Here is a 15,898-nt window from a genome sequence, read left to right as displayed (position 1 = left end):
GTAACTAAAGCTCACATAGAAAATGCTGTCAACCAGTAAAACGTTGGTTTTTTTCGATAGGTGTTGGATATACTAATTTTGAGGTTAACTTGTGAGCAATTTTGACGGCCATATGTTTTTCCATCTCATACAAGTCAATGACGTGTTGAAAATTTGGAGATGAGAGGTAAATATCACCGAAATAAGGACATCTGAATATTTGTCTCCTTTGGCAACAGTTTTACAAGTTTTTGAAATTGTGGGTACACTCAAAGAGAAGAAAGAGAGGATATTCTGGAGCAACTGGATTTGGTATACTTGGTTTCCAAGATCCTTTACAGAATTTGTTCAAATAGCATTTCTTGTTGAGTTGCACACTCGATCCTTCTCGTACAAAGTGTTACATTTCAATGCAAATAAGGACAGAACCCCTCATTCACGAGGAACTTTGACACCCAGTCCTGTATTTATGAAACAGCAGGTAGTTTGAACTATGGCAAGATAAATATGTAGCACGATGGACTTTTGTGGTAGGCACTGACAACAAAAGTCTTGAATTTATTTGTAAGGAGCATTCAGTCTTTCCGATTGCACCAAGGAGCTGAATAGATGTAATGGAATGTTGCAGTTTAGAAAGGCATGGCTGTATGGAAGAGATTATGTGTTTCACATTTGTGAGAGGTGTGAGTTTTGCCTTTTTTTTCTTGCTGCAATCAGTTTATCGCCCGATTTTTGAGATAAATATATTGTTTGAGTTTGAGCATTAGAGAAAGTTCTTCGAATTTACTGGGTGCAGAGACTGTAGAGACATCCATGCAAATGTTATCGACAAAAAAAAAATATTTTTTAAAGCCCTATATCTTCTTATAAGTATATACCATAATCATACCTGCTAGATGTCTTTCAAGTAAAGTCAAACGAATTGGGTTCTTATCTTGAATACGTCGTCGAGAAAGACAACGTAGAGAATTAACTTTGGAGGGGGTGGAGGATTTGGTACATCGAAGATAGCGGGAATTGCATTAGTTATCAGTCTTTTCTTAAGCAACATTCATGAACATGCAGTCCTCAAAATACTTTTCACAAAGTCTAAGACTACCGTTGCATGTCTCAATCGACCTCCTTTTAAATCGGCTCGACGAGAATTCTGAATCCATCTTTTGCAGATATCATCGTTAAGAGGAAATCTAAAGAAATGCAAACGGTTGGCATTCCAATTGTAATAATTTATAGTTGCACAATAAGTCTGTTTTCATTTTGGATTAAGAAGGACACTGAAAAGTTAATGAGCTAAGTCTTCTTTGTTGAAGTAAAGAAAGGCATTGTCAAGCCATTTAAATGTGGAAGGGATATTAAAGTGACTTTAAAGGGCTGAAAGTTTATTATAATCAACTAACCTAATAAATTTTTCTTTGAAATATTTAATTTTTTGTAGATTTATTTGCTTATCTGTCTTGTTGATAAATACTGGAGGTTTGGGCACTACTATCGTGCATTTGCAAACAGTCCTTGCCTTTAGCTAGACGTATGTATGTATATGATCTGTGATTTAAAGTTTTAGTTCCACAGATAACGTTAATTTATCATTTTCCTTCGTTACGTACACCATTTTTTCTTCTCATTCAAGAATTCCCTCAGTAATTCAATAACAAGGGTTGTTTTATGAGTTTGTGTAATTAGTTATAGAGAAATTTATGGAACTCTAAGAACGGCTAACATGGAATAAAATATTTTCGTTGCCTATAAAATTTTGGGTGAAAAATGATAGTGTGGCTATTATTTCGCCACTTGGTTAATGGCTTTGATCTAGTTCAGTGATTTATAGTAAACGTTTTTATGATATTTTTTTTATGGAACGAAAAGTTGGATTCATAGAAAAAGTTATTCTTTTGCGAATTTTCCTCTTAGCCAGGGTTGACTATAAAAAATATCAACTGACTTGATTTTTATTTTTGTACACTTCTTGATTCATTAATCATTATACACCAATTTACACAACTGATTGATAATTTAAAACATTTTATATTGATTTGGTATCTAGGTATAAAGAAAACTCGTCTAAGAGAAATTGCAATTCTACTTATAATAGTCTACCAGTCTTGATTCGCGACCCTATAGTTTGCTCTATCAAATGAGGCAAATACATCATGAGGACCAAAAAGGGCTGAATTCATAAATCCAGAACGTGAAGTTAAGTAAAGCATGGTTGAATTTGTGGATACACTTCTTATGGACTTATGGTGTCTAAGAGAAACAGAGTCTGTAAAACACAATAAGAAATATTTGAATTAAAAAATTCACCCATATTTTGAGAACAAACCTTCTTCATTTACGGAAAACATTAAATGATGTCCTTCCAATGTGTTTGGGATAATGAGTTCTTTATCTTTGAAAGTACTGCGGTCATATTTTCCAGGTATAATCATCAAACTCAATAATTTTCTTTGAAATAATAGATCCTGATTACAAGCATGTGATGATCGATTCTTTCGCCTAGGCATTAGGTGATTAAAATCCTTATCTGTCATCGTTGCCAAAGTAATGTCTTCAACTAAATAAAAAAAAGGAGTCCACTCTTATTTTTTGTACCAAAAATAAAAATACTTCTCTCAATTACCTTCGTTTGAAGTAACTGCAACACCATTTTTGAGTGCATTATCCCATGCATCAAAGAATAGATTTATTTCCAATTCAGAGGCACGAGCCTTAAGCTCTGCATCTTGTCGAGGTAGTCGAAGAGGTGCAATGTCTATCCAAACTTCTTCATCTCCTGAATTATAATCATCCACAGTGTATTCACCCCCCTTGAATCCGTCCACAGATTAAGGGTCGATCCTCATCATAAAATACTAAAATCTTCCCAATTATTGAATATGGACCGTAGAGACTGGCTTGATTTGTATTGATATTAAAAGATGAACTCCACTGACTGATTGTCTGGAATCCTAAATCAACAGAGGTATCCTAAAGTGATTTAGATAAATAGAGGACTTTTGATTAATGATCATATCATACTCTATTCTTACATTTTCGAACGGAGGACATAAGGGATATATGCTTCCTTTATTCACAATTCGCACTTGAACTACCTTCTCTTTCATGTCAGATATTAGGGGCTCAAGCCTTGCAGATAGACGTAGAGTTGATTGGGGAGATTCCTGTTGAAGCTCAATGTGTTGTTTTCTCAAGTAAATGTGTTCTCCATAGGACTCCTCTGCTGACGGAAGGATGATGTGGGCATACTTTTTGAAAGATGCACCTTGGTTCTTCGTTTCTTTTTTCAGAGATTCGTGGTTAATATATAAAATGAAAGGAATAACAAAGAATGTGTTTTTTCCGTCACGAATAACTTTTTCAGCTCGAACACCATTAATAGTCATTTCATAACCAGTCTTTGAATTTTTGTTCTTTATATTCACATTAAAACCACACTCGGTTGTGTAATTTGTCTCACTTGAACTAAAGTCAAATGCTTTTGCAGAATAATGACAATAAGCAAATTCACGAAGGGACATAGTGACCTGTAGTGCCATTTCTTCGAAAATGAACCTCATGACATGATCGTTGGGAATAAAAAAATATTTTTCCTTTTTTATTTTCAGCATCTAAAGAGTCCTTTGTTATATTTTTCTCGGACTTCGAGGAAAAAGGACTACTTTTAATGATCCCGCAAGCAATTCTAGAGCCTGCATTTCCGGTAGTAAGGCTTGAAAAATCTCCTGTAAGTCCTAAGTCATCTTTTCGTTCGTGAATGACTATGGTTCTCCCTAAGATTGAATTTGTAGATCGATATAGGGTTACTACATCATCCACTAAATGTATCTGAAGATTGCTTCCCCAATAAACTTGAACATTGCCTAAATCTCCAACATGTCGGCTCTCACTCTGTGGAGCACCATGCGTTTTCTATTGTTTAAAAAAAGGAAGTAAAAACTAGTTTTAATTAAACTAATCATATTTGTAGAAATCAACTTACACCGTGTGGGTTAAAATGTGAACCTGCTCCTTTGCATTCATTGGACGTGTCCCCTACTTCGTGGATATGAAAACCATGAAGTCCTTCCATTACTCCCTCAACAGTTCCGATCATAGACACAGGTGCAAATGGTCCATCTTGTCGTAAAATTATATCCCCTTTAATTTGATCATTCTTTTCATGTATTATTTTTGCGTGAGCCTCCATGAAGTTGGGTACACTTAGAATGGATCCATGACCCACAATTTTAGAATCCGTTGAACTCCCGTTAAATTCTCTTATAATCATTTTGTTATTAAGGATTGTATTTGTATCTGGTCCAAATAGATGCACGTCATCTATTTGCTCATTAATAATAATGGATCCCAGGTCAGAGGACTCGATTTTCTACGGGACAATTCATTCATGTACAAGAAAATGGAGAAATTGCAAACAACAAATGACTTAAACACTTACTTTGATTTCAGTTAGCCCAGCCTCAATTAAATAGTTAGTTTTAGGTTTCAGGCCTTCAAATATGGCATCCATATACATTTTTTGGTTTTTGTTGGATTGAATAAGAAGAGCATGCCCACTTATGTTGTACTTACTATCGACTTTCACCTCACTTACAACACCTATCGAAAAAAATATATTCAGCTCCCAGTTCCTGATTGTGAAATGGATGAAGAGCTTCTTACCTTCAAATTTACCACAAAAGTCTGAGCACTCTGTGTAGGAATAAAAATTGTTACTGTTTCCTCCAATCCCAGAGAACTGAAAGCTTTGACAAGAGCCCACATCGTAATTGTAGAAATATCGAGTTGTATTTTTCGAAACTATATCATTTTGCACTCCATGAGATAACTCCTGTCGACAAAATCCTCTAGCAGTGGCATTACGTCCATTAATATTTTCGTTGGTTTCTGAGTCGCCTAAAGGAATAAATAGGATAATAACTCTGGAAAATATAAGAAAATTTATTCGTTTGGTGTTACTTATGCTTATGACTTTGTGAATTAAGTTGAATACTCTAGTGTTGAGAAGCTTGTAAATGGATTCATAGACAATATTATAGTTCACAAATTTATTTTTCCTGAGATATTCTTCTCTGAATTCCGGTAAGCCGTTAAATGGTACAAATCTCTCCCTTTCAATTGCAGAACGTAAAACTAAAAAATATTTGGATCTCTTAAAAATTGACTCAAAATATATTATATTTTTCCTACATGAAGATGTTCTATTCTCAAATTTGATTGTATCTATTGTAACAACCTCATGTAATAAAACAATGCGAAAGTCTTTTTGCTCCAATACATATGGTCTATCTGAAAATTATGCATAAACATAAAGATTAAGGAGCCCTATCATTGACAAACTAATAATTATTAAATCTATCAGAATTACTAATATTAGCTTTTTCAAATATGAGATGAGGTAGTATAAATTTTTTAGCTAAATCCGCGTGTAAGCGAAAAATACTACTGTCTTGTCCTATTCTTTCCAATAAACGTTCAATGGCTTCATCCGTCGGAGCGAAAATAGTTAAGACTGAAAGGCCAAAAAGCTGAGTAGAATAAACTCTGCACAGAAGTATAAAAGTAATTCACCTTCTCCTGTAGTATTTTTACATGATTTTAAGCAATCTACTTCAAAATCATAGATACCAAAACTGTAATCCATGCAATCCGTTTTCAATGGCAAGCATTTACCATCTTTATGAATCCATTTGATACGAGATACAGAAGAAGTCTTATTGCAAAATGCAGGATATTCACAAAATTGTTTCTTAGAGAGGTTTTCAAGAGACTGAGACGTTATTTGCCCATAGTCATTACAGAGCTCCTTACAATCTTTAAACTCTTCAAACAAACTTTCAGACAAGAGGCAAGAAAGACTCGAATTGACATGTACAGGATTACAAAATCCCTTCTCTTTGTTGTAACCAAACAATCTGGCATCCTTGTTGCAATTCAAATTAGAGCTGAAGGGTTGAAAAAATGGAAGATCACAGATGTCATCAAAAGACTGTCTCTTTTTGACGGGATCATGAACACAGGACCTAGGGGACATCAATGACGATAGCAGTTAAATAAATGTAAAATTGAAAATATTTACTCGGTGCATTCCCTCAGAGTATTAAATCTATTCAAATTCCCTTCACACCCTCCAAACACGAATGGCCTACAAATCTCTCCATCAAAATAAAACATTGCAATGTTGAAACGGCAAGGTCCTGGATCCTTTGGTAAAGCACACAAGTTTTCCTTTGTTTTGGCATATTCTAATTTAAAAAAATACAGTGTACATATAGTTAATATGAGAGTATCAAAGGTTTAATAAAACACGGTGGAAAAATATTACGTACGAGTTTGAGATTTGAACTTAACGTCCCTCCATATGCTTAGAAATCGGTAGAGTTTCATTTGATTTAAAACTTGAATCATTTCTTCATTTAGATCAGGTACGAATGCAGTATGTAATTCATCCCATGTATAGTTGATAGCTGAATTACTCAAAATTGGGTTGGATGATACCAAAAGAGTATTGGAGAATTTATAAAATGAAATGGTTTCATTTTTTTTTAACTCCTTGGCAAGGAATCCATTTACAATGATTGAGTCTAAGTGATTGTCATCAATTAAGTAAAAGCAAACTCACAAATACAATTATATAATTTACCTTCTCTTAAAATAAGATGTACATCTTCACCCATCAAGTTTTTCAAATGAATATTTGTAGTGGATTCCGTAAGATGATCTGGAAATCCACCCTTGATTGGAATCACTTGGCTAGCAAGTAATTGAATAATTTTATTCTTATCAACTTTTGTAACTTCCTCATCGTTTGGAACAAGTATGATCGATTCATGGACTATAGATAAGTAGGGAAATTATAATTAATAAGAAAAGGCCTACTCTTATTTTTTTAAAGCCTACAGTTAAAGTTTGGATCCTCCAAAGCATTTTTGTTTTCAATCCAGTGCTCATAAAACTTAGGACCAAACTCCTTCAATATTTCGAGTTGATTAGTGTTTAATGTAGGAATTCTAAAATTACGAAATATGATATTTTCTTTGAGACACTTGTCTTCCTTCAAAAGACCATCAAAAGTATAAAATGAAATAGGATGATGACCGAAAAAACTACAAGGAGTCAATACAAATCCATTTGCATTAATTTGATTATTTTTCAAAGTTATTCGAACAGAATGTTCATTAAGAGTCAAATACGTTCCATGGTAAATTGAAGAATTCATTCCAATAATATGTGATTTAATTACTTCATCTCTAATTGAATGGTTATTCAGCTCTAATTGATCCAAAAAGTTATTGTGCGAGGGAATGAATACTACATAGTGACGATGAAGCTCATCTAAAATAAAAATTGCAGTATAAACAAATTATATATATAAGCATTTGATTATTCATTATAAGAAAGTAGCTTCAAAATTACATTTAAATATTTTGTTATCCTATCTATTTTATATCTAATTCTTGAATTTTAAACGTTCTCTTTCACAACTTCTTGCATTTTAATTTATTGCTTTAGTTGAATTATACCAATTAATATTTATAAATATAGATAAGGTTTGAATTCTATTCCATCATTAGAACTTGTTTTAAGACTATAAAGCTCAAAAGTAAGTGCAGTTATGTAATATTTTGAAAACACGTACAATTGATTTCATTTTCTATAAATATTATTTGCTAATATTTTCGTGTTACAAAAAGATACAAATGTTTTAGATACTTTTGTATCATAAGGAAAAACAAGTTTTCAATTTGTTTGCACAAATTGTTTACTTTCACCAAAAATTGTTTTAGCAAATGATGTAGAAATAATTATTTAGAAAAGTTAGAATTCCATCTTGGACTTTCCCTATCAAAGTTCAAAATATAATTCTAACTTTTTTAGCCTATTTAACGATATTCTATCCTTTATTGGGTTATTGCATTATTTTTCTAAATAAAAGGATCCACAATAAATTGCAAAAGATATTTAGATAGCACGTTAACAGATCCTGCAGTCCTAAATAATGAATAATTGTTCCTGCATTTAGTCACAGAGAAAAGTTATTTTTTAATAGATCTTACAATAGACAAGAAGGTAGTTGTGAAGTTGGGGGTAAAATGTGCGGAATGAACCAGGTCCAACACTATCTATGGGTCCCTTTTAATGTATATTTTATTAGCATTGCAATAATATCTTTGCAAGTTTGTAATTATTCGTATTTCTATAATGTTAAATATAAAAGTGGTCCCACTAAAAGCCATTACCCCCCTTTCATTAACTCTCTCACTGATCTAAGGTATCCTGATTTAAAATCAAAATACATCAATTAAGGTAAAATAAAACAAGAAATCCTTGGGACACTATTATTGTGGAAAAAAAATGATGGGAACATCAAAATGGACTCTCATTCAGATTATCTAAAAATAATTCAAAACTAAATAAATAAGTTACATAATATTGGTAAAAATAATTATTATTCAAAACATTTTCTACAAAACAACTGATGAAAGAAATTATAACTGTATGAGGCCTCTGATATGAATTTGTTTAGAGAGTAAAATATAATTTATACAAATTCACACAATTTATTTCTTATTAAGGTTTCTATTCAGGATTTGACTGATCCTTTGAAGAGAATGTACTATTGTTACCTATATGTTGTGTAATTTAGACTTTCCTAAAATAAAGATTGATCACAATGCTGTCAAATTTTATGAATTGATTAATATATGTAGACTCAACAAAAGAATAAAAATGCCAATCATATAACTGTAAGAATCATTCGACAATCAAATGAAATCATGCATGCAAGGAATTATAAATTAATATAATTTATTGTTAAATTCTGTGATTCCATTATATTAACAATAAAAGCTATCATTTCTTCTTTGTTCAGCCATTTCCACCTTTTAACAATAGTGTAAATGAATAAGAACCTTAAATATGGAGTAAGCATTTCTTTTTTACATACCACATAACAACAAAAAGATTTATTTTTTGTTCATCCCTCAAACTTTCTTATTTCAATTTCACCGATCTTCAATACATACATGTAAGTTGTAACCAAACAAAGGTAGTCATTTAAATACATTATTTTTACATAGCCATCCATTTAAACTGATATTAATTATCATTTTGATTCCGGCTATTATTTGATCGATTGCTTCAAAATTTTAAGAGTTGGCAAAGGCCTTTTTTGTCCGTCTCTTTTAAAATTAGTTAGTATTTGGTTGGAATAAAATACGTTTCAACTTTTTGTATTTAGAAGGATTGTTAATTGGGATTTAAGTGGAGCTTAACTTACCATTTACTGTAAAATTTGAAAGTAATTCCTTGAATAAACTCGATGCCCCAGCGTTACAACTTAATGGCTTAACGTCCAAAGCCAAGGAACTTGCAAAAATATACAAAAGGATGAACAAAGAATAGATGAGCATGACTACAGTTTAAGATTACTACTGAGTTCTTAAAAAATGGGGAGGAATAAGCGTTCTCCGTCAGGTTTATATTATGTATACAGTATATACAAATATAAGCGTGCTTCGACTTCGCATGTTTTATTAAATATGTGGATATAATTCTCCGTTCATAACTATAAGCAAAGTGTTTGCATGGTGACTATATATAAGGTGTGTCGATAAGAGATTTCTTTGCTTTTTTTACAATGTTGTGGCTATTTTGATGACGTCACAGAGGAGTCCATTGAGGACGAAATTCAAATTTATATTTCTAATTGTATTAATACATCATATCATAGTATTTTATTTTCTTATCAGATAATTCTATTAGAGTAAATTTTTACCCTCGGTCTATTACGGTACTAAAATTAATTTAAATAAAATAGATTAATAAATTTAAAAAAATAGTTCAGAACATACATTTTCAAATAAATATAGTATTGCAAAAATAATCAATAAAATATTAAGAATAAATGGATATTATGCACCAAATATGTAATGTTTATTTGAAAAACATAATAATAAGATCTTAATTTGTCATTTATTTTTAATATAATAAAAATAGAGTTCAATGTAATTATTTTTTCAACATAACCAAATATGATGCCTTGAATAAGCCTTCTTTTGCATTGTGATTTTGACTCTTCTCTCTAGATTTGTATATATATATATATATTAATAATACTAGACAAATTAATTATTTTAACATCCCCACTTTTATATAGCATTTCATAGTTAGTAATGAAGGCCAATAATAGTTATTTAACAAATAATATGAATTATTTTGAAGTCTCTACTCGCCTGAAAAAAAATATCAATAACGAAATAGGATTTGTAAGTCCAACTTAAAACCGAATGAATCAAATAATCGTAATATACTTTTCATACATTTTAAATATTTTCTTCAATCAAACAACTTATAATTAGCTCGTATGGCAGACACTTTGTAATTTATTTATTTTTATACAGATTCAAAATTTTCGAGAAAATGATGTTCTAAAAAGCATTTTTAGCTTCTTAGAAGAGGATTCCTGAGTCAATTGGTTTGGAAATTGCAACAACATTCAAATAAATATTCCAATAATATCTACAGAAGTTAATAAGTCACGAATATTTTTTAACACATAATACAAATTTTTTCAAAAAATTTCATATTTGAAATTTAATTTTCCAAATAATTTCAACCTCCCCCCCCCAAAAAAAAAAATAATAATAATAATATATATATTTATAACCCTGCGGACACCCCTGATCAGGTTTGTAAACTAAGCGCGAAATTACCGGCGTTCAGCAGAACTCACGATGGATGAAGGGAACGCTATTTTTTTTTTAACGCTGAAAGCTAAAAATGGGATTTTATCAGAACATTAGTCGCTCAAATAATCCTGAGCGCCCTCCCGTTCAGTTACGAATTTTTTGAGCGCGCTCCTCCTCATTTTTTATAACATTGAGTGCACTTTCGATTTGAAAATGAGCGGAGCCCATTTTTTCTCCTGTAAAGGTGTAAACTTGAAGTTTAGAACTTGTTATATAAATTATTTGTTCCAAGAAATGAAGAGACATAATATTTATTTTTATTCAAAATTTTCATACTATAAACTCTGGCATCTATCCTAAAATATTTGATCACCTTTAGAAAATACTCACTCAAGGGCTACTGAGGACGGCAGTACCGTATTTTTTTTTTAGAAAAATCTTTAGAATTTTTGGGAAGCATTTAATGATCTAAAGAGATGTCTTCTAAATTAATAAAATTTTATACAATTTCAGAAGCTGTTATATAGTTATTGTTAAATATATTTAAGTTGAATTATAGAAACTAGCGGTGAAATCATAAAATTAGTACCCAGAAAAATGTTTCTGAGTTATTTTTATGAAAAAAGTGATTAGGTTTATGTTAAAAAATGAAATACTTTTAAAAATATTGAAACCGACCCGCAACATTTTTTAAAATTGGTTGTAGAGCTCTTATTAACTACCTTTCAGTAATTTCAGAAGCAGCTCCGTTTAATCTTAAATAAAGAGCTAAAAGAGAAACAATTAATGTAGATCTTTTATTATTCGCTAGTAGACAATATTTTATTTTATTTTATTTTTTTATTATAGTAAAATATTTGAAGAAGGTATATAAATCGTTTATTTAAGTTAAAAAGGTGTATATGTTACCGGCAAACTATGAAAATACGGCATTACCTATATATAATACCTAGGTAATCTATTAATGTTTAATGGTCTCTTTTTTTTTTTTAAACGACATTTTATACAATAATCTAGGTATTATATATAATGCTGGGGTCACATGTCGGCAATGTATATAATACATATGAGTTACAGACTGTAAATAACAATACGAAGTCAAGCATAGTGTATCGGTACTTCTGCTTTGTGCACTTTAACTTATTTCCTGTAATCAGTAACAAAATATTTCGATTACATACTCATCGAGCTGGCATTTGAATGGGACAAAGGGTGGATTACTTTCAAATATAATAATAATTGCCCCAAATATTAAGATCTAAATATATTTGAAGATGCAAGGACGGGGTTTTACCACACAAATTGAAGTTTTTATATGGTCAACCTAGGTAATTCGGGCTTGAATCTGGTTTTCATGACGTCATAATAATGAAGTAATATTTGAGATGTGTTTTAAAATTATGGGTATCATTGTGATAGTAGCGTATCATCACTAGAAATTGTGCACGAAGTATAAATAGAACTCTCTTTTGTTTGGTGTATCAGAAAAATATGACAAGGGAACCAGATAATTGAAATATTATTTGAGGGTACGATTGCGTTTTATACCACTCCCCAAGCCCTCTTTATCTGGAACTTACGGAATATATTTATTTTCATCATTTATTGAAAAAGTATTTTATCAACATTTTTTCCTTGTGGTTTCTAGTGCCCGTATGTCGGAAGACAGTACAGTACCAGAGCATGAGCCGCTTTAGGCTTCCATGCAACAACGCTTCTACCGTGAATTGTTTCAAGTAAGAACCAACGTTGCTAAAAATAGTGTTTTTCTTTCGGAAACTAGATACCAAATGTTAATTGATGAAGTGAAAAAAGAAAAAACAATCATTAGGAAGACACCTAGAGTGCATATACATATTGGCTTCGTAAACAATATGACGTAATGATATTTGGGAATACGAACAAATTAATATATCATTTGAAAGAAAATTCGAATAATATACTATTTTATATCTCAGACTCTGAGTTATTTGTCATTTTAGATAAGACCCATTCGGCTATTGGTCCTGGTGGAAGAGACGGAATGTTGAAAGAACTTCCTCAAAAAAAGAAGTATCTTTCAATCAATCAATGGAATCAAAAAGGATCTTCGATATTCAGGCACAAAAAACTGATAAGAGCGTCTGACAAGAAAAGTCTTCTTGCACCTTTGAATGTAACGGTACGAATTCTAATAACCGACGTAGAAAAGGGCGGAGTGAATCGCGTAACCAATTCGCTGTCGTTATGAATGTGATGGAACATGGATTTTAAAAGCTTGGAACTACAGAAGGAATATTAAAACATCTACACACATATACCTGATCACAATTCACTGTATGGAAAAAGAATTTGGTGAGAATTGAAGATGTCTCTGAAAGTAAAATCCCTATTCGATTATCAACTATTTCTCAATCTACAAGAAGTGGGCAAGGATTTTCCAAATGTTTGTGCAACACAAAATGCCAAAATAATAGTTGCCATGGCATAAAAAAGAAAGTTAAGTGCAATTCAAAATGTAATTCTAGTCTTACCTGCTGCAATAAGTAATATCAAATATGTATACAGTATAAGTCAGTTTCTCCGAATGTAACAAGATTTTTAAATCTAAAGATGTATGATTGTGTAACATCAGAGTGTCAAAATATTTTTTTGTGGATAATATAATAACTAAAAAAAATGATGCGAAACTGAGACTGAAAATGGGAATGCTGGAAATTCCATTTTCAGTCTCAGTTTAACATCATTTTTTTTTTTTTTTAAATATCTATTTTTAAGCTTTATTATTTCAAATGCATCATTCGTAATAAAGTTTTCTAATCCCAATCCCATCGTGACAACATTTAATACTTTACCTCAACAGTTAGTGGTCTTTATATATAATACCTATGTGTTACATCGAGTACCTAGGAAAAGTATTTTAAAAAATGATATATTATATAGTTTGCCTAATACCATGAGCCATTATATACATTACCAAGGTATTCTATATAATGCCTAATTATACATTTTGCCGGAAATACATTTATAAATATATAGCTTTAAAGAAATTGTATATTTCAATGTGATCGCAATTAAATTGATTGGATCGCTGATTGCAAAAGACCCTGATTGTTATATCACAGTGAATTTCTGATCGGATTGGATTTTTTTTCCTGACAAGCTTGGATATTTTACATAGACTTGCATTATAAGGACTTTGTCCATACTCTGATTAATGCTGTGTTGTAAGCTGTAGGAGTGAAAACGAGATTCCGAAATCTTTGGAAGCTATGGGTCAAATATATAAGTAGAAATGGTAAGACACCTACTAAAATTCAAATGTGGGCTCATTACATTTTGAAGACGCCCCATCGGATAACCAATACTGCCGTTTTACATGTCATGGACAAATAAAAAGAAGCAAATTAAAATAGATATATGTGGTTTTATCAATATTTGTACACGTAACATACTTGTTAATCTTGGTAATGTTAAAATACGAATTGGGTATCTTCTGAAGCAAGGCATAGAAAAATCATTCGAATTATTAAATGAACAAATATACGCTTTTCATTCCATCAAACAGCTTAATAATTTGTCAGATATCTAATTATGGTTGTTTAAAAGTAAGAGCTTACTTTTTATCCTGATCTAAATCATAAGAAGCTTCCAGTGTCAAGGATTGTGTATATGGTGAGGTCAAATAAAGTTAAGATTGTTGATACAATTCATAACGTCAAATCATATTTGAAATGTAGAAAGACTATAATTTGGTAACACAAAAGAGGATTACTAATATTGAGGAATTGATTTATAATATCTTGTATACCAATAAGTTAAAATTTGTTAATTTTTCTCTTCACCATCAATAAGGGTAGAGGAAGTCTAATATATACAATGGACCTTGTTTTTAAGTGCTATGTGCATAGTAAAATTATACAATGATTTTTTCAATTTATTGAATTAATAGCTTAGAAAGCGTCTAATTTCATAATTATAAGTCCCTTTGTTAATATGAAAGAAAATAAAAAACACTAAAGACATAGTGGTCCTGTAGCAAATAGAAGAGTGAATTAGCTTTCAAATGTATCATAAATTCATTGTATGTGTCTAAATCCAAAAATTATTTTATTTAATAAAATAATTTTATCTGTATTTTGTAGCAGGTAAATGTGCATTTCATTTCTGTATTCAGGGTGAAATATTATTTTATTGTACTAAATTATTGAATAAATTATTTAAACTGATGAATTTGTCTTTCAAAAATAAAGTATCAATTTCAGTTCGTGTTTGTACAGGATCATTATTTTGTAAGTTTCCTTCAAATAATTAATTAATTTGAAATATTATTCTTCCATTGATCATTAATGGGATTAATTCATAAAGTCAGTAGAGTTGAGTATACTTGCACAATGAGTCAAATGGGGTTGGAGTCGCATAATTCAGAACCACGATAACAAAATATTATTCAAAACTATAAATTAAGAATAATTTACTCTTAGATGTGTGTATTTTTAGTCAAATTGTTTATGTTGATTGATTATATTAGGGACTGAAAATTTAATTTCTAAAGTATGATTCTAATAATTTCCTAAGGTTGAATTTATAATATTTAGAGATTCCGGCCCCAAATCTGTAAGTATTTGAAAATTTGTGACTCCTAATAAATAGATAAATATACATATTCTCTGTATTCCAAAACGACTCCGTGAGTTAATAACTCATCATTTCAAATTATTACTTCATAGGAATTAGATGTACTTAGTTATTAAAAAGTATATTATTTTTATCCTTTTAAGCTCATAAATGGGGATATAGGAAATCGATATAGTCTGACTGATGTGTCCAATTTGTTCCATTTTGGCCCCATATATAAGAATCTTATTCATCAGAATTAATTAATTACATTAATAATGCAACATTAATGGGGAATATCGTATTATTTGAATAAATCTTATTATAATTCCAAATCCATTCAACTCCGTGCGTAAATATATTACTAACTCCGGGCTCAATTAAATTTAATTACATAAAATTGCATTATTTTGATCCTTGTAAACTCAAGAATTAGGGATATGAGAAATCGATACAGTCTGTTAGAAGTTTTGTGTACCTTTCTGTTCGGCAACTAACATATAAATACATAATCATCGTTATGAATTAATTACATTATTATTTTTGAAAGATCAATGGAGGAAAGAATATTTCTAATTATTTCAATAAAAATGACTATATAATCTAAATTATTATTTGAATAGTTTTTTTTAAATTTT

At 30.7% G+C, this 15,898-nt stretch overlaps 1 protein-coding gene across 1 annotated transcript; it reads right to left on the bottom strand.

The window, feature by feature from the left end:
• Positions 1-1,875: 1,875 nt before the first annotated feature.
• LOC121117368 (uncharacterized) lies at positions 1,876-9,517 on the bottom strand. Its single transcript, XM_040711777.2, has 16 exons — positions 9,254-9,517; positions 6,874-7,308; positions 6,617-6,808; positions 6,303-6,557; positions 6,053-6,218; positions 5,545-5,996; positions 5,342-5,485; positions 5,164-5,262; positions 4,933-5,106; positions 4,636-4,869; positions 4,412-4,572; positions 3,956-4,342; positions 3,006-3,885; positions 2,597-2,943; positions 2,300-2,530; positions 1,876-2,239 (listed from the first exon to the last, which is right to left on the bottom strand). The coding sequence occupies exons 1-13, from the start codon at positions 9,384-9,386 to the stop codon at positions 3,481-3,483; spliced, it is 3,237 nt and encodes a 1,078-aa protein (XP_040567711.1). The 5' UTR covers positions 9,387-9,517; the 3' UTR covers positions 1,876-2,239; positions 2,300-2,530; positions 2,597-2,943; positions 3,006-3,480.
• Positions 9,518-15,898: the final 6,381 nt, after the last annotated feature.

This window comes from Lepeophtheirus salmonis, chromosome 5 (assembly GCF_016086655.4).
Source record: "Lepeophtheirus salmonis chromosome 5, UVic_Lsal_1.4, whole genome shotgun sequence".
Classification (NCBI taxonomy): domain Eukaryota; kingdom Metazoa; phylum Arthropoda; class Copepoda; order Siphonostomatoida; family Caligidae; genus Lepeophtheirus; species Lepeophtheirus salmonis.
This window is presented reverse-complemented; position numbering and strand designations above follow the sequence as displayed.